At 32.2% G+C, this 26,054-nt stretch overlaps 1 protein-coding gene across 1 annotated transcript in view; it reads left to right on the top strand.

Annotated features, from left to right (window-relative positions):
• Window positions 1–3,609: 3,609 nt before the first annotated feature.
• Window positions 3,610–26,054, top strand: part of LOC132720014 (uncharacterized) — a 40,275-nt gene continuing 17,830 nt past the window's right edge. The window contains exons 1-9 of the mRNA XM_060703990.1: window positions 3,610–3,716; window positions 7,634–8,225; window positions 8,443–8,565; window positions 8,912–9,322; window positions 9,783–10,037; window positions 11,732–12,057; window positions 12,254–12,502; window positions 19,825–19,947; window positions 21,484–21,600. Of these exons, the coding sequence (XP_060559973.1) occupies window positions 7,646–8,225; window positions 8,443–8,565; window positions 8,912–9,322; window positions 9,783–10,037; window positions 11,732–12,057; window positions 12,254–12,502; window positions 19,825–19,947; window positions 21,484–21,600 (2,184 nt within the window). The 5' untranslated portion in view covers window positions 3,610–3,716; window positions 7,634–7,645. The remainder of the gene's footprint in view (window positions 3,717–7,633; window positions 8,226–8,442; window positions 8,566–8,911; window positions 9,323–9,782; window positions 10,038–11,731; window positions 12,058–12,253; window positions 12,503–19,824; window positions 19,948–21,483; window positions 21,601–26,054) is intronic.

Below are 26,054 nucleotides of genomic sequence, written 5' to 3'. Positions count from 1 at the left end.
ATACAACCACCGACATAATCACGTTTTAGACGATCTCGACATCCCTAGCCCTTGTGCAGAATGAATGTTCAACCAATGAAATGAATAGACTTATGGAAAAGAAACAGTAAACAAAATTTACATATTTTGCATCCAACAAAAAAAAAAACTCAACTTTTCTTCAAATGAATATATCTTTTAAAACATTAACTAACCGAATCCAAGGATTTATCCGATATACAAGTTTTTATTTGTTTGGGTCGTCAGACCAAACAAATAATGGTAGCGAAATTTCAGACTCTAATGCTGTTTATTGCAAGTGCCAAAAGTAGTCCGCTTTTTTTGAAGCGGTTACTTCCCTTTATATGTAAACTAACGCCGAAAAATTCAGGGGAGATCACTGCGTAAAGATGGTCAAATGACAGGCGCATTAATTTTCAAGCAAAATTATTCCCGAATATTCGAAGATTTCTAATATTGTTTTATTCTTTATAGATATACATGCTTAGTAAGCTCCATGATTATTTACAACAGTTAGCGTCGTTACAAACCCTTATATAGAATAATATAGTTTTCTTCAGACTGTTAACAAATAACTACACCGTGGCTGAGGGGTTTGCGCGCTCGCTTAGGAAGCGAGAGGTCTGGAGTTCAAATCCCAGTAAAGGCAACTCATTTTTTTTCTAAATGTTGAAGTCAAATAAACATTGGATTGAATATCAGTGTTTAAATTAGTCTTATAGCCAATTTACTACAATTAAACGCTGAAAAGCATTGGTGGCACTTTACAAAAACAAATTGGTTTATAATCTCACAACCTTCACCTTTCTGACATTCTGAGACCCAAACAAATTCAGCGCCTTCTGTGCTTTGATTTTAAAATGTCACAGTGCAGTGATTTAGTTATAAGTACGAAAGTCATCGTATACACGGTTTTCATCGAATTTGAGTGTAGGTCTTAAATTGTACGAAACGTGTCAACCCAGTTTGCAGTTTTTATTTTACAAGGAGTAGCAAATGGGAAACAGAATGTTGGTAACATTGATGAATTAACATAAGAAAAGATATGAAATCATTATGATTTTCATTCAGATTTGATGATTACCTAAAATTCCATTGACCTTTGCCGATGTGGTTATTGCAGGTCAATTTTTTTAAATTATCAACCATGAATAAAGGAATTATCTTTCGGAAAATAACTTGATTGGATTGCAAAATAAATGTATGGACAGATCTGACTGCCCCCTAAAGTTAGTTGACACCAAACACTTGTGCAAAACATTATCATCACATGTCATAAATTGCGTAACATATAAGCATAAGGAGGACAGAACCTTTTGTTTGAACAGTTCTTAAATCACAGGGAGATAATTGTATAGAATGGTAAGAAAAACACGTAAGACCGTCTTTAGATTAATCAAAGTACAGCATGTGGATCATTTAAAAGTTAATGATATAGAGCCATATTTTAGTAAAATACATGAAATATATTGTTTGTGTTTTTGTTTTTAGTGGTGAGAATGTGCATACGTATGAAGCCCACCTAAAATACAGAAAACACTCTGGGAATTCAGAAGTTAGATTGGTTGTGTGTGCAATGAATGCTACATACCTCACAATATCAGATCAGAAGGATCCTTTAGCGTTGGATAATGTCATTTATATTATTCATATACACAGCAGCGGCAAATTGTAGTATTATTTCTTGTAAAAAATGAATGGTTCTTGCACTAGGCAAATTATAGTAGACGAATGATTATGTTAACACCTTCAAAATGTATCAATAGTAAGTAGGCTGTAAACCCCGCCACGACATTTAATGAGAAACAATCAAAGGGAAAAGATGAATCAATATGTAAATTTAGTTTTTGTTCTAGCATGAGTAATTATTTGCTATATTCAAATCCATGTCTAAAAACATGGGTCAATGTACAGATATAAATTCCAAACATACGCAATGGAAGGATGGACAATACGGTTCATTATCACGTATTGTAAAAACTATATTAACATATATGTTAATATGTGATATATTCTAATATGTTGCTGATATGTAACTGAATAACAAAAATACAACGAAATAAAAAAACTGCTTCATCAGCACCACCTGCAGGAACAACAACAACTAGAGCTATTTAAAAGGTGATTCATACCCGCACCAGCAACCTTTAATCTTTTGAAAAAATAGGTGGTCTGAAGTAAAAATTTTACTCGACCTATATTCTATGATGTTTCATCTATGTACAAATAATCATTACAAATAATAATCCTCTAGATACAATTTTTAATCTTTAGTAACAGTGACCTTGACCTTAAAACTTGGGGGTCCAACAACAATCTAAAGCCATGTCTCTTCATAACCTTGCTCAACGCAAAGTATTATTACAACATCACATTCAACACTCTAGTTATTGTCCACAAACCATTTTTCTATTTTGAGTAACAGTGACATTGACTTGAACTAACGAGGTGAAATGAAAAGAAATCCCAAGCATGATATTTACACATTAGTCTGCTGTTTGACTACACTACTTTATAGCTAACTGTACTTAATAATTGGAACCCATTTTCTTTTAATAGTGAACGTGGCATTGAATTTGACTATAAGGTGCCCAAATGCAATCACAACTCGGATCTTTTATAAGCTTGCTATATGGTAAGTTTGATTACAGTATCAGATTGCTAACTTTTGCTTTTGTGTGGAAACTAGTTTTCTATCTTTAAGTAACTGTTGCAATGATTTTGACCCCAGGGGATCAGAAAGCAATTCCAACCAGGGTCTTTATATAAGCTTGCTATATTTCACAATGTTTGATTATAATATTTTTTGCTAACACTAGTCATTGCCCGGAAACAGTTTTTCTATTTGTATTAGCAGTCGCATTGTCCCCAGGGGGTCCAAAGGCAATTCCCACCAGGGATTTAACATGCGGTTGTTATATAACATGTTTGATTAAAATAACTAATTACAAACTCTAGTAATCGTCCGGAAACAATGATATGGACCTACTGACCGACAAGCTGACTTCTATTTACCCCCTTTACTTCGTTTGGAGGGGGGGGGGGGGCATATAATAACAACATAAACAAATTAGTTGCCACTGAAAATATATCTTTACACATAGAACTACAATGTGTTTCGTATAATTATTTCATTTACACTAATTTCCAAGACTACGTTTTATTATAAATCAGTGTGATTTTAAGGAATAATTTTTAGATCTAGACAATCAATGAAGATGTTATCAAGGTATTTATTATTGACGATACGGTAACACGTACAATTATGGCCGTTTGTAACATAGAATTTCCATGTTATTTTATGCATTTAATTTACATGCCTATTGTTTATAAACAGAATAAATGTTCAGGAACAAAATATTCCGCTGATAATTGTAGAAGCCTATGGTAAATTTTTCGACGACTTCACGCTAGCCCTATTTGCTTTTAATTAAATAAACTCATATATATATTTCTTTCATTCTATGTATTCCGTATAGTAACAATAAAATATCAAATAGATAATAATTTTAAAATCCACACACTTGGTACGATATAATGGTGTGCAACCTACACAGTACGTTGAACTAACATAATATTTAGTATTGTTTAACCGAAATCGTATCCGTATGCAAAATGGCGGTATTAGTACAACGCAATTTTGAAATGAAAACAAATCCCGGAATATACATCAGTCAGTGACATTTAATCGACGTTAATAATTTAACCAGTTTCAGGTAAAATCTAACTTATTTCGTTTTATACTTTCGGCTATTACTTTTATCATTTGTTCAAAATATTGCAACAGGTGATATAAACCCGGAAGAAAAATTTGTTTGTGTCTTATGAAAACATGCATATACATAGAAAAATATCAAAAAACAACAAAAATATGCCGTAAATACCATGGCAACTATCGGAATCGCGGCGCACGTCAAACGTCAAGGACGGAGTCAAATACTCTCAATGGCTTTCAACGCAATAATGGTGCAGCTTTACCCATAAATCGTCAATAATAGACGTTCATCATGTGGTTGTTAATGTCTTTAGAATGTTTGGATGGCATACATTAATTTTTGTTATACGCGAACTTCCGTTCTCGGTGCACCTGCTTTTAGCTGTAGGAAATTGGCGACAGAGATCGGTCTTCCTATCCGTGTTTTCCTTATTCTCGCTTTTTGTAGTGTAAAACTCTGGCCTGTTCATGCCTTTAGCAAAAAAATGCTCAGGATATGTTGCTAAACTGTTCTATTTGGTATATTTGTTGAAAATCGTAACATGTGTCATCTCGAAATAGTCACGAAACCTGAGTAACCTATTCACTGCGCTGCAAATTTTTCGAACGTCGCCATTTTAACGTTCCTATTTTCTATGAGATGTTTTCATTTATCCGTATTTTGTTCGTTTCTTAGGTTATTTAACTAAAATTTTCTGAGATGATTTAAACATAGCAGCAGAGGAAGTCAACGTGACATTGTGCAGGCACATCATCAGATATTTGAAATATATGTAATTAAGTTTAGCCTATTCATAACAAAATGCAAATTAATTGATGTGCGCCGGCAACTCAAACCAATATCGATAAAACTGAAAATTTCTAAGAAACTAGAGTAAATATTTTGTAAATGATTTGTTGTAATGTTGAATAATAAACTTAACGGTTATATGTGTGAATTATTATCTATAAGCGTTAAAATGAACCGTCTGTAAAATTTGTCACGGACTTTTGGGACAACCCTCGTACAAATATATCGACCACTTTAAAAACACATATTAAAAGGACCGCTTATGAAAAAGATGAGAGATGTTGAATCCAATTTACTATAATAAATGAAATTTAACGAAAATAAATGGATGAAATATCACTTTTCAAGTTTAATGCATCGTTGCAATCAGCATATATCCGGTTACCACACAAAGATAAAAATAATCGTTGTTACCAAAACCTGTAAACAACCAAGCAATTGGTTCACGTGTCCAATGTAGATCTCTTTACTTTTGTTTTGTTATGATTTAAATATTTTCGTGACGGGTAGGGATCGTTACGGCCATCAACTGAACATTAATTTCATGGTCTTCAACCTACGTAGAACATTTAATTTACATTATATTTAGTATTGTTTAACCCATAGCGTACAGGTATGCAAAATGGCGGTATAAGTACAACTGATAGTTGTTTTTGCTTTAGTGTTGTTTTTCCTTACAGATGGCTTGATATCAGATATTTTTGTTTACAGACAAAGAAACCCGGACGATAAAAATATAGGTTAAAATAACTTATTTGTGTCCTTAATCCTACAAAATAATTAAACATATACGAGTATAAATTTACCTTAATTGATTTATCAGGCACTGTTTAAATTGATTAAAATATATCAATTGGTCGGCAAAGACCGTTTATATATTTTCAAAACATTGAGTCTCGGGTCGGGTTACCTCTTTATACGCTGGTCGGGTTACCTCTTTATACGCTTTATACGTCATAATGTGGTAGATCTTTTCAATTTCGTATTTAAAATGCAGTTGATTCACTGTCAAATGGAATTTAAAATAAACACGGGGTGTTTCCTGCAATGTTGGATTTTCTGATTTAATAAACTGTTTAAATTGATTAAAATATATCAATTTGTCGGCATAGACCGTTTATATATTTTCAAAACATTGAGTCTCGGGTCGGGTTACCTGTTAATACGCTGGGTTGGGTTACCTCTTTATACGCTTTATACGTCATAATGTGATAGGGCTTTACAATTTCTAATTTAGATGTGCAGTTGCTTCCCTGTCAATGAAATTAAAAATAAACATTGCAATTTTTCCTGCAATGTTGGATTTACTGATAGTTTTATTATACCTGAAATATTTTCAAAAAAGATTAAAGCTTATAAATAAAATACTTTTCGTTATCTATGTTGCAACATAAATACGATCTTGAAAGAATATCTTTTGTATACACAGATTTAAAATATTATTACGGTACTAATACATTTGATACACATAAGGTTACATACTCTTACCTCTATCACTAACGACGGTTATTTAAAGTTTTGGTCTGTAAAATAGATGCGGGAGCAAAACAATTTTTCAGGCAAAGGCCGCCCAAAATCAGTTTGACTTTTTATAAAATATACAGAGAACTAAATATCACCGGAATCGATATTCTATTTTAGTAACAGTGACCTTGTTCTTAATCTTGAGGCCGAAACGCAGTTCAAAGGAGATCTTTCAAAAAGCTTATTATACACTAAAATATCTCTAGTTATTTACCTTGAGACGATTTTCTATTTTTGGTAACTGTGACCTTGACCTTGACAAAAAATATTGAACGAGATCTTCAAGCAACTTTTCTATACGCTATGTTTCATTAGAAATATATCATTCCAAACTATATTTATTGACCTGGAACCGATTTTCAATTTTTTGTTACAGTTATGGGACCAAAGGAGGTCGTTATAAAAACAGCAAATTTCATTGAAATGTCTTATCAAAAAATCAAGTTATTAACTAGTAACAATGGCCTTGACATTGATCATACGGGACCCAAAAACTTTGGAAAATGTAGGAGTTGTGCAGAGAAGATATTGATCATATTTTATGTCATATGAAGAAACAAAATAAGGGCCATAATAATTCATGTAATTAGGTAAAAAAGTCGAACCACAAAACCCCGACATTATGCATTAGGGCACATGATGACAGAGCTTTTGTGAAAGTTTGGTCAAAATTGCTTGTGAAATGTAGGACATTAAACAAAATAATTAGATCAAGTTAATTAAAAAAAACACAAAAAACACTAAATAGTGGCCTTTAGTTCGTTTCTTTTACGGGTATAAACACAGTTTATTTTATTTGTGTCAGGTTTCAACTATCTTTATACGAATTAATATAAACATGTATCAAACAACAACATAATTGTCACCACTGGTTGTCAGGGTTATCATGTTTTATGCATGCTAACAACAAAGGGTGTATTCTTATTTGTGATAAACCTTAAGTATCAGGTTGGTTTATAATAGAAAAGGGGTGAGGCACATTTTCTTTGTGCATTTACATTTGCAGAAGCACGAGGACCCGTTTAAAGCCCGATCTCGTCCAAACTAGCCATTCAGCGTTTCTTTATTTGTTTGTTTTTGTGTCAAGAACCACTGCATGTGGTCCAATGTTTTTCTATTGCCATAGTGACGTCATTTGACAGAAATGTTTTGATAATTGAACTTGTATTTAGTTGTTTCTCAGCCACGCATATTAGAAAAGTGCAATGACAGCGCGTATATCAGTTTATGCATGCTTTGTCCTCTGTTAATGTGTACCCGGTTGTGCAGTTTTTATGCAAGAACATGATTTAGTATACGTTACAAGTAAGAAAGTTTAAAAAGAAAATTTATTTTAATAAAACCAAAATAAATATTCATTCCGTAATATAATGAAAAGGAAAAAAAATGTACTACGTGTTTAAAATGGGTCCAAAAATATTATCATATGTCCACGTGACCAATTTTTTCTTAAAGCACATTTTTAGATGTATTCAAACAAAATTGTATGTTGTTCTAAATAACCATTTAAACATATTTCAGTTTATTTTATATTCAAGAAAATGGTTTACTTAATAATATATTTATAATTGAACACTTAATTTACGTTTTTTGTTAAATTTCAGATTTTTATCAAAATGTCAACAAGCGGCACAGAAAAACATTGCAGACTGTGTCTCATGCTTAGTAAAGGTGGGACAAAAGCATGTCATAATCTTCTATTAAAGCGCGTGGATGAGCTTAAACCAAAAGACTTTCAACCAAACGCATGGACACTCAAAACATTTTTGGAAAGTAAAAAACAAATTATAATTAAGTCAAAGCTTTCAAAAGAGAAGTGGAAAGTCCTTTTCCCTAAAACCGGCGATACAGTTCTTTCAAACTGGGATTTATCACTTTTCTGTCAAGTCCTTTCTTCATACTGTGGTTTGACTGGTATAGATCTTTTGGACATAAAACAATTACGAACAATACGGAATGATCTCTGTCACATGAACGACGCGGAAATCACAAATACCGAATTTAAAAACAAAATTGAAATGATACAAGTAATCATTGGTAGAATCTTAGAGAAACTCGACGACAAAGATTTGAAGCTAGAGGTAGACAATATTATCAAGAATTTAGAAAGTGAACCTCTTTCACTTGGCGAAACGCTTAAAGAGATGCGTAAGTTTTACTTGATGGAAATGGAAGTCCGTGAAAAGTTAGACCATGGTATGTACCTTTTATACATTAAATACTGCATATATTGTACCACTGTACCTAAACCTTATTTACTGGTTAAAATCTTTAAAGTGTTTTATAGTGATGAACATATTTATACATTTGGAATAATGCGATTCTTTTCACATTATTTTCTAAACTAAATTCTGAAACCGATAACACATTGAATTTCATGCATTTGTGTCAACGTATCTTATTGTTTTTACAGTTGAAGAAATACTTTTAGAAAAGTTTGAGAAACTAGACGACAAGTGTGAACTCATAAATAATAAGCTCGACCAAAGGGGAAGTTCTGGAATCGATTCAGCTAGGAACAATGTTCTTGTTCCCGGTAAAGATCATTTTTATACATTTATTTAGTCTCTTTCTTTGCGATAGATTTATGAGCATCATCTGTAGAGATTACAATGTATGAATTCTGTATAGACAAATATTTATAAATTAATCTCCTTATTAATACAAATTACTTGATTATATTTTCTGATAATGAAAATCAATATATCAAAGTGAAACACTTACTTTTTACAAACTTAATACGTGAACAATATTGATGCTCGTAGGGCAACACGAATAACGCATTTCATGTTATATGTGTGCCATCATTACCTATTAATTTATATCTAAATTTATTAAATTTTTGTACCATAAACGCTCCTATACTTTATTTCTTGCTACAGGAGTTAACATTTTTCTTGATTTGAAAAATGTCAGTAATGACGAAGAAGCACATATGTCTGATGTTTTACAACAGTTGTTTGAAGAGGTCATGAATCAGGACAATGACTTCAAATCCAGCATACCACTCAATTCATATGGTAGGCTAAGAGCGGCAGTCAATAAAACATTTCAGCTATTTCTTTCCAAAGGATGGAGAATCATAAGCGCTGTTCATGAATGTATACAGCTACATATAAGATGTAGTAATTTTAAATCGCTTGCCGCCTTGTTTAGGGAACACATTAATGGACAAATAAACACCAATCTATCAGATTTAAATGAAGCATTAACCGAATTGGTCAGTGGTGGGAAGCCATGCTTTCAGACTACTATTTATAGAGACGAGTTTTGGAATGTTTTGGATAAATCAAGTAAGAAACTATGTTCACTTATGACAATATGACATTTAGCGTTCCTTATTGCTTTTTTTTGTTTGATAGTACATTTTTATATTGAAACGTTTCAATTTTACTGCGTTGAGAATAAATGATTCGTTTAATTTCTGTAAAACTGCCAGGATTCTACCTGGTGTAGCTTTGCCATTTTGATTGTTAAAAAAACTTAAATAAATTGATGCAGAACTCCATACTCAAGCTGCGATTATTGTATCATTATTAAATAAGTCATCATTGTTTGTAATTAACCGGAATTTTTTGAGATTTCGCAATAATAAAGCGTAAGGAATTCGACCTTCAACATTCAAGGGCTTTTGTTATATTGAATAAAATATGCGTTACAGTATTATTGCAAATACAAATTACATTGTATCTCGTATTAGACAAATTTGTTGAATTTGTGCTTAAGGAGCTAACTTTCTTGTTATATTTTTAGTCTCATCTGTCGATAGATTTTTATCGGAACTCAACATTGATAACGTTCAACCACTTAATGAGGGCAGGAGGTTTACATTATCATTTTCAGCTCGGAACGCAAAATCTGAAAGGAGCGAATCTTTCTATGAAGACTGCAACAACGAGCTTCATACTTGTCTACAACTACTGAAAACAGAACTTGAATCAGAATTCAGTACCCCGCATTTATCGATTCAAGCAAGTTGTTCGACAAATGTGAATCGTGAAAAGGATGGTTAGTATTAGTGTTTGTAATTTTAGCTCCCCTTTACAAAAGTAAAATAAAAATCGAGTTATTTCTATACTCATGAGGTCGTCCTCGTTGACATTTGTCTAATTTTATTTTATTTTTCATTTCGTTACCGATTGTCTTCTTTTTTGACAAACCACTTCTTTAAGTCAAGAACTTAAAGTATACCAGAATGACCTTGACCTTGAACCAAACACGCCATTGACTTTACAGGTTAATCTTTAAAACTCTATTTAATTATACTTGGCTATATTTATGTACGACTTGGCTGATTTCTTACTTGGACTAAACCGTCCTCAGGACATGTCTTTCATAGACAGTGACCTTAACTCATAATTGATTCAAAATTTGATGATCAAATTTTGAATGTTTGCTGTTTCTAGCAAAAACTTATGAATGGACTTTTTCAACAAAACTACATTAAGGACAATATTTTAAAGACTATCAAAATCAATTTGACCTTGACTCATGAAAACACTTAAGGTTAAATCATTGTTATTTTACTGTTTTTACCATAATTTGTCATAACTTTGTAGGTAATAAATTGAATTTCTTCATATTTGGGCAAAATTCAATAATGCATAGGACAAAACACACATCATTATGCTATTGAAATTGACCTCGACCGTTGTTTGACATTGACATTATAGGACAAATTTGCAATCATTTGTTTAGAAAATAAACACGACAAATCCAATATGTTGATGTATTCAAATATGACCGTAACCTTTTAAATCACCTTGAGTTTGGATGCAAAATACTTAGACATTTGCTTCAATGTAATGATGGCAAATGTGATTAATTATTGTACCCAAAACAATTTCAAAAGCTATTGAAATTTGCTTAAATTGTCATATTATCATATTTTTTATTTATGTATTTATAGTTTTGCTTTATACTTAAATTTGGATAGATTTGACACTTATGATAAACCCGTCATGTTGACTACTTTCAATATGACCTTAAACTTCAAATTATCGTGGTCGAATGTCGTGGTCATGACCTTGTTTACGTATTTGACTCGTTCTTAGACAAAATGACTCTTAAGGCACTGCAGTGTTGAATCACTAAAAATAAAAGTATCTTTGACCGTCAAGGTCAAACTATTTCTTTGCCTTGTGATAACATGATTATGTTTTATTTATACTTCGACAAAACAAAACTTTAATTCGAAAACTGATCTACTGTTGATCGTCATGGTTAAGTTTTAATTGTGCTTAAAAGTGTTTTTATTTATTTATTTATAATGTGACAGAACAACGCCTATGACGACATCGATATGTTAATGACAGTATTGATTTTATGTGTGTTCCTTATCTGTTAATGGCCTTGACTGTCCGTGCCAAATATGAAATTAATTATATTTTATTCAAGAAAAGATGTTTTTGGAGAATTCTGGAACACAATATTCTTCTTTGGTTTGTTTGTCTTTAAAAAATAAGAAAAAGTGACAAATTTAACAGGACGTTAGCTATTTTTGATTTTATAATGTTCATTTGAAACAAAAATATATAGGATTAATAAATTATTCGTTTTTGGTTTGAACTGTTACATTTTACACGGTGCACGTGACAGTCAATAAAATGAAATGATAAAGAATATGATTTCCTTATATAATGATACGACACATTCCGAATTGAGGTTTTAATAGTTAAAGCATAATGCTTGTTATAAAATAGATACGTTTACCGATGATGAGGTAGAAAACCTAAATGGACAGGGGGATATCATGAAACCGATTAAGACTGGTGATGTTAAGATTTCAAAATTATGTAAAGAAGAAAAGAAAATCAGTTATATGGTTAAAGAAGATGAAGAGAAATGTCACAATACAGCGATCATGCGACTTTTAGAAGATATTGATTCAACAAAAGAGACACAAGAAAAAGAAAAATATAACAATGAAAAAAAGAAGAAAATTACGGAACATGGTGATTTGCATGATCAAACAATATTTTCTCCGGCGAGTACATCAACATATTCAAAAGAAGATAGAACAGATTCTGTAAGTAGGCAAGCCAATATAAACTGTGTTTTCAATGTTCTTTTTTTATTGTTCATTTTAGTTAAAACATCTATCTTGCTTAAAATCACATTTATGCAAATCCTGTTGTTTTTTTTTGGAATGTGATCTAGGCAGTTCCTTTTCTTGCTCTATAATTAGCATACAATCGTCTTACATTTAGCGTGGTTATTTTTAGATTTCAAAATACTGTACAGCAGGAAAAGAAATCACTTATAGAATTAAAGATGGAGAAGAGAAAGAGTACAAGACAGCGATAAAGCGCCCATTTGTAAAAGATATTCATTCAACGAAAGGGGCACAAGAAAAAGAAAAACATCACAATGAAAAAAAGAAGAAAATTACGGAACAAGGTGACTGGCATGATCAAACAATATTTTCTCCGGCGAGTACATCAACATATTCAAAGGAAAATAGCACAGCTTCTGTAAGTAGGCCAGCTAATAAACTAATATCAATATTCTATTCATTTTAGGTAAAACATTTCCCTTGCTTAAAATCACATTTATGCTATGAATAATAAATTTAATTTATATTCATTTAATATAAATTCATTTATTTAGTTTGTATTAGAAAATATGCTATATATGAGAGTGAGAAGTGTCTGTCCGTCAATTCTCATTTGTGTCGCACGTTATTTAAAATGCAATTTTCAATTTGTGTTGCTCGTAGCTCAAAAAGTATTTGACCTAGAGTCACAAAACTCTACAGAAATGTTGCTCAGCCTTTGTAGTTGTGCACCTGTGGTTTCGCTGGTGAATTGATTTTGTTCTGTCTGAGTAATTGCCTCGGACTAAGTAAAAAAATGCAATTTTCCACTTGTGTCGCACATAGCTCAAAAAGTATTTGACCTAGGGTCTTTAACATTTACAGGCCAGCATGAGAAGTTGTGCACTTTGGGTTATGCTTGTGAGTTTGCTCTGTTTTGTCAAAGATATTACACTTAAAAATGCAATTATCAACTTGTGTCGAACGTAGCTAAACAAGGGCAAAATTGTCGTAAAATACGCCCGTCACAAAAGCTTTTTACAGAGATGTGGGCATTTTAGATATGCATATAGGAGATATATTCTAGGCAATGTCCGGAAAATATCTGGATATTTTATCAGCTCTAGTGACCTTGACTATGCAAATATTAACATAATTGCATGTGTCACACTTGTAGTCATGATAGTTATCATTTGTGTTACTATCCATCAATGATATGATGACTAAATGGTCCCTATACACAACCTTTGACCGCTCTATGTGACCTTGACTTTGGTAGAGGGACCTGGATTTTGTGCACAATAAGCCTCACAATTGTAAACATGTGTGCCAAGTTACATTTAAATTTAAAATCCCCCGATGAATGTAGAAGTTCGGCTCCGAACAAGCATTTTTTTTAATGAACTCTAAGCGTGACCTTAACCTTACACCTAGAGAGTTGGTTTATGCACGCGACACTACTTCTCATAGTAATGAACATTTCTTTTATGTTTCATTAGAATCCAAACATGCGTGTAGGAGATATGCTATTGACAAAATTTCTATAATTTGATTAACCTTGACCTTGTACATGTTTTACACCAATAGTCATGATTATGACCATTTGCGGTTCAATCCCTCCATAAATCATTACTGTACTAAATGGTCCGGAAACACATTTTCATATCTTTATTTGAGGTTTGACACCTATATGTGACCTTGACTTTTGCCAAAGGGACCTAAAATAGAGAAAAACAGAATCCCTAAAGAAAGTCCAACACAACAATATTGAAAATGTTGCAGGCTCGGTAAAAGTCTGGACGCGACACTCTGCCTTACGTTACAATGGTGAACATTTATGCAAAGTTATATTAAAATCCCTCTATACATGTAATAAGTGATACTCCGAACAAGCGTTTTTTAGGAATCTGAGGTTATAAAGCCTGCATATAACAGATATGACGTCAAAAGACAAATTTAAAAAGCAGGCCACATATCCTAAGGGTGATTCAACAGTATTCAAGTGAGAAATACTGGAACAACCCAACAAGAAATATGCCGAAAAGAAAGAACTAAAATACCACAAGCGCAACAATAATGTCGTGCTGAACGATTTTTAAGGATAGGAAATATAACATCCCTGATTGAATGTACGGGGCGCATTTTGACAACCTCCACACGGCACAAACTAAGCTGATGTGGCGATAAAATAGGGAGAAATAAGAATTCAAAAGATATAAGAATTCCTAAAAGAAGCACAACACGGCATAATTAACTAGAAATGTGTCATCATGCCACGGATGCCCCCGCATGCAGCCAAAAATTCAGATGGTGCATTAATGATTTTTTTCATTTTAAGTTCAAAGCCCTTAAAACTTTTCAATGTTAACACAAACCATTTTCATACAATGTTGAAGGCACTGAAATTATTCAGTCTTAACCTTTTAAAAATAGCATATAGCATATTTGTAGCCAAAATAATGGCTAAAAGAGCTGAAACTGAAAGTTCAAAAATTTTCCAACATTCAGGATAGATAAGTTTGTCTAAAATCATTGAACCATGACCAAATTCGAACTTGGCCTAAACATTCCAAAAACATACCCATATGCCAAATTTGAGTTGAATGTGTTGTACCATTGGGGAGATAATAAACGGAAACTGAAAATTTCATATTACTTTCAAAGTGAAAGGGGCATAACTCTGCCAAAAATCATTGAACCATGACCACATTTGGACTTGACCTGTGCATTCTTTTGACGCATCCATATGTCAAGTTTGAGTTGAATGTGTTTTACTTTTGGGGAGATAATGAACGGAAACTGAAAATTTCATATTATTTCAAAGTAAAAGGGGCATAACTCTGCAAAAAGTCATCGAACCATGACCAAATTCGAACTTGACCTGTATTTTTTTATGAAATGTCCATATGTCAAATTTGAGTTGAATGTGTGCAACTGTTCTTAAGATAATGAGCGGAAACTGATAATGACGGAATGACAGAATGACGGAAGGATGGAAGGACGGAATGACGGAACAGGGTAACACAAAACATAAAAATGTTGCAGGCTCGGTTTGATTGAGCCTTGTTATGGAGGGTACTGTAAAGTGCAAACAACCGTCCACGCCCCCTAGCCCCGGCTTAAGCAGAATTCAACATTGAACATAAACTGGTAAAATTTAGAATTTTGAAACATCCGCACATGTGGAATGAGCAGCAGGTTATAATTTTATATCAAAATGTGACAAACCGTGTTCTCAACTCAACAAATCGTTTTAAACAAAAACAAGTTAAATGTTGATGCTGCACATCAAAGACGACGCCAAATGATGTGAACAGTCATAGCTAATGTACAAAATCAGAATTAAAAATCGTTCTATATTACAGCAGATCCAATTTGAAAGCATTAAATAATTTTTTCTCCATGTTCTTGGTATGTGTCTGAAATTCTGAAATGTTTGTCTGTTGCAACAAAGATTGAAACGTCTGGTCGAAGCAAAATAAACTGGATAACAAGTGACATTGAAATGATTGGTTAATATGTGCCGAGAATATGGCCATTTAAATATTAGTTCGAATTGCATAATGTTCGAATGATTTTGAGGACGAACTGTCTGTTATTTTACAAATAGCGAAAATATGTCTGTAATATCAAATAATAGTTATGAATAAATTGATGTACTAATAAATTCTTTGTTACGTATTGTGTACTTATTTATAAAAGATTAAACTACTTGAAAAAATACAAGATTGCATATTCGCATAGAATCTAAGTATGGTAAAAATAATCTCCGTTACGTATTTTAGTTATACCTCCTGTTCTCTGTCCGTCATTAGACTATAGACGGGTCTGTGACATGTTGTACATCAGAAAATGTATTTTTATTAGAAAATTTGAAAACAATGTGATTTTGATAAAATAAAAAACAAAAATGCACAAAATCCCCATTGCTATACGGACAAAAGCATATCTTCTAGACGGCGCGTGCACGCGCCGTCCTATGACAATATAAATTAACTATTGAATACCACGGCTTTACTGCATGACAGATCTATGTCTAAGTAAAGAAACAGTCTAACTGCTGTCGCGAATATTCGTGATTATCACCTTTTATTATTATTTGAATAGAGCTTAGGATAATTGTATTGATAAATAGTTAGTGGGTTTTCATTCAAAGCGGTGCATTGTTAAACAATTTGTATTCATAATCAATGATGCGAAACGTTTTTTATTATCTAGACATCTAGATATTGCTAGAAATAATTGATGTATTGATTCTACTGCGTAATGCGCATGCGTGAGTATGGCAGTAATTTTTGAAAAGCTCGAAAAATATCAAAATATTTGGACTTATTTCGACAAAATTAAGTGTTAGAAAATATTGAAAGCCCATAAGTGTTACATTCAACTATTGTGGATGTAAAATGAGTTATTTCTGATTCTTTTATTTGGAATGTATGGCTAATAAACGTAAAAGAGTAAGAGTTCAAATGACAACAAAGAGAGTATTGAAAAAAAGAGACAAAATATGGCTTCTATCCAAACGTCACCAGCGACAGGTGGGATAATAAATGGGATTATAAATGGACATTTGAGCAGCGTTTATACAGGTCAGAACTTTATCAATCCTGGAACCTTTACATATAATGGCAATATGATGCAAAAATCAGGTTTACCTGTGTATGGTCAGTGCACGCCCCAAGGGGCCATGACAACGCCCAGTACACCTATCTTACAACAATCAACGCCACACATTGGCCCATTTTCCCTCATTCTTCATCGTCTTGACATGGTGGACAATAAACTGTTACAGTTAGATTCAATTCAATCGTCAATTAACGTTATAATGGGGCAATTAAACAACGTGGATGAAAAGATAATTACATTTGAAAAGAGATTAACGGATCTGGAGACAAGTCGATTTTTTGACTCTACGAGCGACAACGCGATCACGAAAAAGCAGAAGGAGGTTGACAGTTTAAAACAGCGCCTTGGGATGCAGGAATCGGAGCGGTCAACTTGTGACGATATGGTTAATAAACTCAAGTGCGATCCTTTGAAAAACAACCTTTTGTTCTTTAAGGTTCCCGATTCTGAGGAAGAGACCCCAAATGAAAGCAAATCGTCTATGTTTGATATTCTACAAGATAAAATGAAAATCGACAATGCTAGAGAAAACATTGTGTTAGCAAGCGTTGAGCGAATCGGGCGTTTAAGTCAGAAAATACAAGGTCCGTCGAAGTGAAATTTGAAAAGTTCGATGACCGTGAAAAAGTGCGTAAATCATGTTCAAATCTAAAAATCACGGCAATTAGTGTCGCACATTTCCCGAAAGACATTGCGGACAAACGTTAGGCCTTACATGGGGCTTTTAAAAAGGCCAAGGATGAAAAGAAGAAGGCATATTTTAGGTATGATAAGCTGCTTATTAACGATGTAGAGTTTGCACCAGGGCCTCAAACCTAAGGTTTAACCGAAAATAGCATACAATTTATATCCTGGAATGTGGAAGGATTAACCAAAGCGAAACGGTCTTGCGAGGATTTCACAAATTTTATATAAGAATACGATGTCATATGTCTGTATGAAACTTTCACCAGTAGAAACACGAACATTTCGTTAAGTTGATATAGCAACCCTATCCACTCATTTAGAAGCTTTCAACATAGGCGAGCGAAACCAGCAAGTGGTGGTGTTATTAACTTATTATCCATATAAAGGACAGTATTAGAAAGGGTGTTAAGCTGATACGAAATGATATTGATGCATTGTTTGGATTAAACTAGAGATAAATACTTTTTTCAAACTGAAAATGATTGGTATATAGCGGCGACTTATATACCGCCTGAAGGCTCGCCGGCATATAACGTATATAATATTGACCTGTTTAACAAAGTTGGGGACGAAATAGGTCACTTCTCACAATTAGGTCGGACGTGATGGATAGGTGACCTTAACTGTCAAGTAGGTCAAAAACTTGATTTTATTGAAACGAGCGTATTACAGGCATTGCACTTTTAAACAGTACCCCAAATCGTCGAATTTCAATGGATAACCAAAGTAATAGATACGGTGATTATTTAATAGACATTTAAAGATATTAAATATTTGTTTTATGAATGGAAGAGCGGCGTATGACCGTGATTTGGGTAATTTGTTTTGTGGTTTCATATTGAATGCGAAAATAAACGGAAGCGATATAGAGAGGCCCTTGAAAGGTACAACTGTGATAGAAAAACAGATAATTTCGAAAATTTTCAACGCCTTTAAAAAGACTACAAATATTTCGTACGAAAAACAAGAGCGTTATATAATATAGACAAAGGGAGACAAATTAATGAAATGCAGCGTAAAAAGCCAAGAGCATTTTGGAAAAATTTTAAGCAGGGCAATAAACCAGTCGATGAGAGTGTTACTTTAGATGACTTTTATAATTATTTTAATTCTCTGGACGCAAAAGTGGATGATAACGACGATGTACAAGAGTGTTTAATCGAATTTGACAATAATTGTGATAACACGGAAGAAGTAACATTCGAGGAATTAGACATGCCAATTACGGAGAATGAATAACGTAAAGTTGTTAACTCTTAAAACAGAAACAAAGCCGCTGGGTTAGACAATATGATAAATGAAATTTGTATTGACATCCTTTCCGAACCATTGTTACTAATATTCAACAAAATTATTGACGCAGGTGAATTTCCGAGTCAGTGGTCAGAAGGATTAATAATATCTATTTTGATAAAACAACCATCTAACATTTCAAACAATTATAGGGGACTCACGCTAATAAGTAATAAATGAGGGAATGAAAGTATGGACCAAAAATTATGATGCACATTTTAGGTTCAAGTCGGGTCACAGTACTACCGACGATGTTTTCTTTTATCTACTATCATACAGAAGTATACTTTACAAATTAAAAAGGTGTATGCTGCTTTTGTTGACTATCAGAAGTGCTTTGACACTATATATAGAAACGGTCTCTGGTACAAGCTAATAAAGGAAGGTTTTGATGGAAAATCGCTTAAATTGTTACTGTCCATGTATAGTGACGTACGATCTTGCGTTAAACACCTAAATTCCCTATCAGACCTCTTTAAAATTGATAATGGACTATTCCAAGGGGAGCTTACTTCGCCATTACTATTCTGCCATTTCGTGAATGACCTTGAAGTATGCCTAGAGGAAAATATAGACTTTAGACCAGTTATCTATATACTGAATCCTTTTTGCAGACGACAGTGTATAGCTTAGCGAAACCCCGGAAGCTCTTCAAACCAATCTTAACCAATTAGAGGCTTATTGTAAAAGATGGCACCTAACAGTTAACGTTGAAAAGACTAAAAGTATGGTATTCCGAAATGGTGGTCAATTACCAAGAAATCAGGCTTGGACATATAACGGCCATACCATAGACAGTGTTGAAAACTTTTACTACCTAGGCTTTGTAACGAGCAGTGGCGGTTCATTTCGAAAAAGGCATATATTCATTAGCAGATAAAGCTCTTAAATCAATGTTTTCTCTCAAAAACATCACTCGAGTGATGCAAATACCACTACATATAAACTTTAACCTGTTTGATGCTTATGTAACATATTTAATGTCATATTGTTCTGAACTGTGAGGAAGACATTTTGCAAAAGCAGAAAGACTAGAGCGACTTCATAGAAAATATCTTAACCCTTTCACTGCCATAGGGACTATAAGTAAAATACTTGATTATATTTAAATACTTCAATAACTCTTTACCAATATTTGTTTGTTTATTAAATCAGGTGGAAACGGAAGGTGCCTTACACAAGAATGCGTTACATGCAATATTGTTTTCGTTGGATGCTATATCAGTTTACCTTGAACTTGCCAGTCTTACGTTGATTGAAAGGGATCGAACATTATTGGTAACATTACTTGAACATTTTCTCACCACTTATTTGATTAAATATTTACCCTTTTTTAACGTAAATTTATGAACAATATCTGATTACAATTTAAATCAATCGAATTTTAGAGAAATCTACAAGGAGTGGTTCGAAAATAATAACTTGCTCATTTCGTATTAAATACCCGGTAGGATGTTTTAGGTTTAAGTTATCACTAATTTTACCATTCCCTCGAAATAATCCATTTTCCTAAAAATGTTCGTTGATAGATCCTTTTCCGGGAAAGTTTGCATTCTGTTAACAAACTGAAAAAAGCTAGATCTAAGCGTCAGACTTGTAAAGTACCTACATCCCACGAATACTTTTTAATTTCTGAAAGACTTTTAGTTTATAAAGGGCTAAGTTACGAGCTGGGACATTATCGTGAAAATGTCGTTCATATCTTAATGAAAATGGTAAATCGGCATCTGTTTTAATAGTGATTTTCAGTGCTATATCCTTATATTTGTTACATGAACACTTTTTCTTTCTTTTTTCACTGGTATCTTCATTTGCTAAGGGGAGAAAATTACATCATGAATCAATTTGCACTCAACAAGCGTTTAGCAATTGCTAGCTTGTAGCCTGTATCTTAAATAATTAAATTTCGTTTTCAGAGGTATTGTAAATATCAGATTCTTCAGAAAATATTTCCTTCAAAAAATAACCAAGCTTAGAACAAGCCTTTAAATAAGCCAATATTTCTTTTCTCTTATCAATGTTTTAACCAATCAATTTTACTGCGGTACTTAAGAATGCGAATTCGATTTCAAAATCGTTATTGTTCACTACATATAGCTACATGTAAACATCATTATGTAAGTATTGAGCAGCTCTATACAGTTTTGCATTGATATGTTGCCATTTTCTTGAGGATTTTAAGCAACAGAGCTGTAAGCAATTCTTTTTGATCACTTATTGTAGTAAGTTATGCATTTTACTATTTTAGCTGATTAGTAAATGGCGGATAATGATTAACTCCAAAGTAAAACAATAATATATGACATTGATGGCATTTAGTCTGTATACATCAATGTGTTGAAAACTATATTGCTGTTGCTTTATTTTCAAAGCAACACGGTGAGAAGTGGAGTACATGTGCATACAGAAGAATGCATATTATCTTTATGCTTAAATAAAAGTTCTTTGTTGTTTCACATTTAATATGCCTACCATTGAAAGACTATCTGACATTTATCATGGCAATAAATTGATTAATCGCACTTAAGTTTTCATCAACAAATTATATATACATATGTATATTTCTTTCACCTGTCTTTTTCGAACACTAAAGTAATTCTTTTGTATGATAAAAAACATAACCTACTAAATAAGGTTATGTGCTACATATTCAAGGACGTGTAAACGACTCAGTTCATCCAATCGTATTGTTCTATTTTTATAGAAAACATAACATGCTAATGATATCAAAAAAATCATGATAATGATTAAATGAAATAATGTAAAACACAACAATATGAATAACATGATATGAACAAATAATATATTATTTAGGATAAACTATATCTGGTAATGCTAGAAGTAACATTCTTTGTTGGTGACATTTTCACGGGGATTAAAGACACTGCAGCTGTTATGGATGACATTTTTGGGCCGACGATATACTGTACAGTAAGAGTACTTTTCTTCTAACTACTGTCTTCTAATTTACATAATAATCATTTCTTTACTTAAATAAACAACACAAATACTGATAAATACAAGAAAATACATAATACTATATATCTGTTCAACTGGAAAGATATTGTTTTCAGCTTTGACAATGTCGGTGGGAAGAAATTTGATTATGCGAGTAGTAACATCTCAAACCAAATAACTGTCGCTCTTAAGACTTTAATAGCACATTTAATGGCATATTTGTCAAATAACACATGAACGATTATTTAATTTAACAAAGCTACTGACCGCTATTTCAAATTCCCGACCACAAATAATATTTTAAAACATCTGAGAACAATTTGGATGTCAAATGATGAGCCGTTATCAGCGAATACACACCGATTACAATATTATGACAAACGGCTGATTTGATTGCGATATAACGCTTAATACTTTTTATTTGCAATGAAAAGGGACATTATCTCTTTCTACCTTTATAATTAAATCAAAGCATTTAAAAGTTCAGCGACCTTTTCAGCATTATAGCAAATGTCAATTCAATCAATTTTAGTTTATTGACTTTTCTACACATAAAATAGATTATCGCACTTTTTGAAGAATTTTTGCTGCAGAATATCAAATCGTCATAATCAGTTTTGACGTCAATTTATCGCATGACAGTCTGAGTTATTCTTTTTTGTCTATTCAATTTCAAGGTCAAAGGAACATAATTTATACCAGACATGGGGCGATTACTTGACAATTGTAATCGATTAAATTGTGATTATTTGTCAAAATGCTTGATTAAATTAAATTACTGATTACTCCATTTTGACATTGTAATTGATTAAATTACTGATTACTGACAGGAGTAATCAGATAACATTTATGATTACTGATTACATGTACATAGTTTAAGAAATGCAATGGTTCAACACTATCTTTTTATTAAACATTTCAATACAACAAATGTACAAGCTTAGTTTTACAGTAATTCATTCAGTCTACACATGTAGGCCTACATGTGTAGACTCCTATTTACTAAGCTATATTCTCATAATTTTTTCTGGCAATATGAAGTATTTAAAAACAGCATGCATATTTCCTGCCATGCTAGCGTATTGCTTTCTTTTCGATATGATGAAAATCTGTTTGTACTTTTTGCTTCTACATGGACTTAACAATACCAAAATGTAACAGAAAATATAACCTGATATCTCACTTTTGTCAGTAATTACAGCTTATACTTGCTCTTTACTGAACCTGTAAAATATTCTCAATAAGTGATAATATACCTATCCAGGCCATTGTTATAATTTCACAGCTAAATTTAAGTGGTATAATTGTGACGATCATTTATGTATTGGGTTAATCTGTCAGTGATCTTTTCATCACCTTATTAAAACACAGGTGTCATCAAATCTGACCTGGGTGACTCATTTTTTTTTTAGCTTAACATGTATTGTAATCATAAATGTAATCATTGTGATTACTGATTAATTGGTCATGTAATTGATTAAATTATGATTAAATTACAGGAAAAAAATTATGATTACTGATTACTGTGATTATTCAAAAAATTGTAATCGATTGAATTAAATTAAATTACCGATTACGATTACCCCATGTCTGATTTATACACTGAAGTTAAAAATGTGTCACAGCTATAAATCAATATAATAATATTTTTTCGAAGGAGAAAAGGGTCTAAAGAATAGGATCATTCTATTTACTTCTGCTAAATCTCTATTGAAGACGAACATTCTTAAACGTAACACAAGAAAACCCTTTTGATTCTTCAATAACCATGCAACATGTAACGTGGAATAATGGCCAGAAAGTATAAGTGTATATTATACTTTTAAGATGTGCAAATAAATGAATCTGGTCTAAACTAACTATGATTGTAAGAAAACAACCCTATGTTTTTTAAGCACAAAAAGATAAAAATGTAGCAGGAAACACACAATCTAATGCAGATAGGTTTCAAGGAGTGTTATTTTGGATCTAAATAAGATTTCTTAAATGTATCTAGTTTAGAATTATTGAATCTGATTGGTAATAAGAGTAGCATTGTTCATTTACAAATATAAATAATATCACAAAATAAGTAGCTATCACTAGTTTTGTGCTCCAAAATTAAGATACACAAGGACCTAGTTAAAAACAAGACCTATCGCTGGAAGCCCCCTTCCCACTTTTCTTAATGCTAGACAGTTAACACAGAAAGAATCATAATTCTGCAAACATGCTTATCAAGTAAAAATACCTGCTCTTAATAGTCAACAAGTATGAAGTAAATACCTTACACTGTTGGTTTTTTTTCAGCCAAAGGTTAAAAGTATAAAAGCAAAACTGGCTTATAAGGATTATCTTCCCCTTGAAAATGCATTTTAATTTGGTAGTGAACACATCCTCAAAGTTAAATGGTAATATCTTATGCTGTTTGAGAAATTCAATTTAACAAATCAGTATACCAAGTCAAAAAGGCTACATATCTGACAAAAATATTATAAAGTTACTTTCCTTTCAAATGTTTTCCAATTAAACGTTGAACAGTTTTTAAGTTTGAAGTAATTAACTTTTACAATATTTGGGAAATTGATTTTAGAAAATAAAAAAAAATACTTAAGAAAGGGGCATAACAAAGCAAATTATAATTTTTGATTATGTGCACTTTTAAAATGATGCCATATTTTGAAAGACATTGTGAAAAAGTGTATCACGTTTGAGGTTATCCAGGGCTAAAACTTGAAAGTTGAAAAAATACTTAACTTTAAATTGCGTAAAATAATTTTAGAAATATGTTACTTTTTGAAATGACGTCTATGTTTGCCGATAAATATGTTTACCGAAGTTGAGATGAATATACTTTGTAGGAATACGGACATTTACGAAAAGGTGAACCAAAGCCGTGAAACAATTTTCCAATGGTTCTTTGTTTCAAAAAACTGGTGTTAAGAACGATTGAGTTGTATATTTTTGCATTTCTGAATTTGTTTGTCGATAAAAAATAAATCAGAGAATTTTCATGCATGTTTAACATAGCGATTCAAAATGGTCATACTTAACTTACACATGAACTAACAATATACTATCACTTACAAACTTGTTATACCCCGAGAGCTGGTTTTGGAATAGTTAAGTCCGTCTGACTTTTTGAAAATTAAGTTGTGTATATAAACTTTTTTCGTCCATTATTTTAGCTGAAAAGGCAACAACATAGATAATTTGTTAAAATGTTAACAAAAAATGCACTTTAAAGATAAAAATAGAAAGGCGCATAAACAAAAATTGTTGAACATCCATCCCGATGATCCGTCCGTCCGTCTGTCTATCAGTTATTCGGTCTGTCATGATTTATGACTTACTTTCGTACATAACATTACTTTAAAATGTTCATGTTTAAAATCCCAGAAAAGGATAAAAAAACACAAATTAAAGTAAACCCAAAAATTCCCAAGCGTCCATGTCATAAAAGTGGTGTGTTGAATAGGAATGAGAGGATTAGTAAGTTTCAACACATTTTTTTTTATAATAAGAAGGTTTCTTTTTTGAGTTGTCTTATTACTTAAAAAGGTATTATTATAAGGAAATTAAATAGAAATATAATTACACATGACTGGTTGGATTGCTATGGTACTCAGGTCATCAATTGCTACAATCGGGTTGCGCGTTTTTAGTTATGGTCCTTTCAAACTTAAAAATGTTATTTGTAGAAAAGATTTACAATCTCAATACTGATGTACTAGATGTCAACATTTCTTGGCATGAATTTGCCTTTCAATAATGAAAACTTTTACATCATATTTCACTGAAACCCATTTGTGTTTCCTCTGGTCTTAAAAATTGCCCCGTTAAAGGAATCATTTGTCCAGAACCAATTATTGGTCTATTTTGTTAGATATTCAATTCCATGACAGACATTGAATAAAAATATAAAATCAATAATAATCCGCAGGTTGGTTATAGGTTTTGTCATTCAGCATTTTGTCGATGTTCGCTTAAATGTTTTTGTTATCGTATGCTAAGTGTAAGAAAAGTTTCAACTACTTCTAAGACCGATCAAATATTTAATTTTTTATCTGATTTATGCATATTAATTGCATATGTAACTTTTGCATTTGCTTAAAGATTTATTGATAATTTAGTAAAAACTTTTGTGCATGACTTATATTAGTACAAAGGAATAAAGCTAACTTATTTCGCTTTCTTAAACTATCACTTGTGTTACACATTATATTTTCAAATTGTTTATGCAACTATAATCGTGTAACTGTCATTATTATGCAACTGTTACATTGTCGCAAAATACACCCGTCACAAAAGTTTTTGACAGAGATGTGGGCATTATAGATATGCATATAGGAGTTATGCTCTGGGCAATGTCGGATAATGTCTGGATATTGTATCATTTCTAGTGACCTTGACTTGCAAATATATACCTAAATTAATTGTGTCACGCA

Source organism: Ruditapes philippinarum, unplaced genomic scaffold (genome assembly GCF_026571515.1).
Source record: "Ruditapes philippinarum isolate M1 unplaced genomic scaffold, ASM2657151v2 ctg8401_1_1_1_1, whole genome shotgun sequence".
Lineage (NCBI taxonomy): Eukaryota > Metazoa > Mollusca > Bivalvia > Venerida > Veneridae > Ruditapes > Ruditapes philippinarum.
This window is presented reverse-complemented; position numbering and strand designations above follow the sequence as displayed.